Here is a 2318-nt window from a genome sequence, read left to right on the forward strand (position 1 = left end):
CATATCGCCCAGTACAAGCAACGCATGCTAGCAGTAGCAATCCCTCGGGATGCACGGGAAGCTACCATGTGCAAGGGATTCAGATCAACCTTGACCGGCCCTGCTCTCCAGTGGTATATCAACCTGCCTACCAAGTCCATCAAATCCTTTGCAGCCCTTAGCAATAAGTTCACAGAGCAGTTCACCAGCAGTCGAGACCTAGAGAAAAACTCGGATGATCTCTATGAAATCCTCCAGCATAGGAACGAGTCCCTTCGCTCCTACATAGCGTGCTTCAACCAAGCGAAGGTGGCTATCCCTGAGTGAAACGCTGATACAGCTATCTCAGCCTTTAAGCGGGGTCTACTTCCGGAGGGAGATCTCTACAAGGAGCTGATCAAATACAAGTGCAGGATTATGGAAGACGTACTGTCTCGTGCTTGGGCCCAAGTAAGGTGGGAGGAAGACGTTGCTAGTAGGGCCAAAGCCGGTCCGAAGTACGATCGGAAGTCGTCAAAGCCTACTAGGAATGACCGCGATGAGCCCTCTCACCCCAAGTCCGCTAGGGAGACTAGTAACCCGAACAAGGGCAGGTACCAACATCGACCTTTCCCTAGATCCGAGGGAATGATGGTATCTACTTGGCCTGATATCTCTCATCTTGCGATATCCAAACCGGAACTGATCGGTGTCCTACGACAAATGGGTCCTCAAGTCAAGTGGCCTCCTAAGATGAAGGCCGCATAGGCTAATCGAAACCCCAAGCGATGGTGCGAATTCCACAGTGACCATGGTCACACTACGGAGGATTGCATAGCCCTGAAGATGGAAGTCGCCGAGCTCCTCAAGAAAGGCTACCTAAGGGAGTTCCTCTCGGATAAGGCCAAGAACCTCCTAAATAAGGAAGGTCCCGGTCTCCCTATCGAAGCTGCTCCCGCATTGCTACCACAGCAAGATCGGGTGATCCATGTCATCTCAGGAGGATCGGAGGTAAGCGGAATTAGCAGTGCCGCTGCCAAGAGAAGTACTCGCAACGCCAGGAACTGCCAAGAAGCCGAGGGTCCTAAGCGCCTACTCCTCGGAACAGACGAGATCAGCTTCACTGCAAGGGAGCAGGAGAAGGTCCTTGCTCTCATCACGATGCTCTTGTCATTTCACTTATCATAGCAAACTGCTTGGTCAAGCGAACACTAGTAGACAATGGAAGCTCCAGCAACATAATCTTCCATTCGGCCTTCGCCGACCTAGGGTTTGAACCTACAGCTCTAACCAGAAAGGCGACTCCCCTTGTAGGCTTCAGTGGAGAAGTCAAGCAAACCTTGGGAGAGGTCCTTCTCCCCGTGTACGCTGAGGGGATAAACCAAGCCACAAAGTTCCTAGTCGTCGACTGCCCTTCATCATACAACGTGATATTGGGAAGGCCTTGGATCCACGACATGGGAGCCGTACCTTCAACTTTACATCAGCTGGTCAAGTTCCCAACCCCCTGGGGCATTAAGACGATCAAGGGAGATCAAGAAAATGCTAGGTCCTACTATCGGACCACCCTAAAGGGGAAGACCAAGGTCTTATAGCAATTACAGAAGAGTCTTCCGGCCCCGCACACCGAAGATCCGGAAGTGGAAGAAATTGATGTGGTCCCACTCACGGAAGGGAACTCGAGCTGAAGGAGATTGGTCGACTTCCTAAGATCCAACTCCGATTGCTTTGCCTGGTCTCATGAGGACATGCCTGGGACTGAACCCGATGTCATCATGCATCAACTCAAAGTGGATCCAGTGCATCCTCCTGTCAGACAGAAGAGGAGGAAGTTCACTCCCAAAAGGGACGAGATAATTAACGAAGAGGTCAAAAACCTACTAGATGCCGGATTCATACGAGAGGTGCAATACCCGGAATGGCTAGCTAACGTAGTGGTCGTTAGGAAGAAGAACGGGAAGTGGAGGGTCTGTATCGACTTCACAGATCTTAATAAGTCCTGTCCTAAAGACCCCTTCCCTTTGCCTCACATCGACAAGCTAGTCGACGCAACTGCTGGTCATCAGCTGATGAGTTTCATGGATGCGTTCTCCGGATATAACCATATCTTAATGCATCCTGACGACCAAGAGAAGACTTCATTCATGACCTCAAGGGGCATCTACTGTTACAAGGTCATGCCTTCGGATTGAAGAACGCAGGCTCGACCTATCAAAGGCTTGTCAACATGATGTTCGCCAATCAGATAGGGCAGACCATGGAGGTCTACATTGATGATATGCTGGTAAAGTCCCTGGACGCTGAGGACCATATCTCGCACCTTCAACAAGCCTTCACCACTCTCAGGAGGTACAACATGA

At 50.8% G+C, this 2318-nt stretch overlaps 1 protein-coding gene across 1 annotated transcript; it reads left to right on the forward strand.

The window, feature by feature from the left end:
* The first annotated feature begins 804 nt into the window (after positions 1-804).
* On the forward strand, positions 805-1553 carry LOC130499030 (uncharacterized). The gene is made up of 2 exons (XM_056992920.1): positions 805-1101; positions 1164-1553. The coding sequence occupies exons 1-2, from the start codon at positions 805-807 to the stop codon at positions 1551-1553; spliced, it is 687 nt and encodes a 228-aa protein (XP_056848900.1).
* Positions 1554-2318: the final 765 nt, after the last annotated feature.

This window comes from Raphanus sativus, chromosome 8, assembly GCF_000801105.2.
Source record: "Raphanus sativus cultivar WK10039 chromosome 8, ASM80110v3, whole genome shotgun sequence".
Classification (NCBI taxonomy): Eukaryota; Viridiplantae; Streptophyta; class Magnoliopsida; order Brassicales; family Brassicaceae; genus Raphanus; species Raphanus sativus.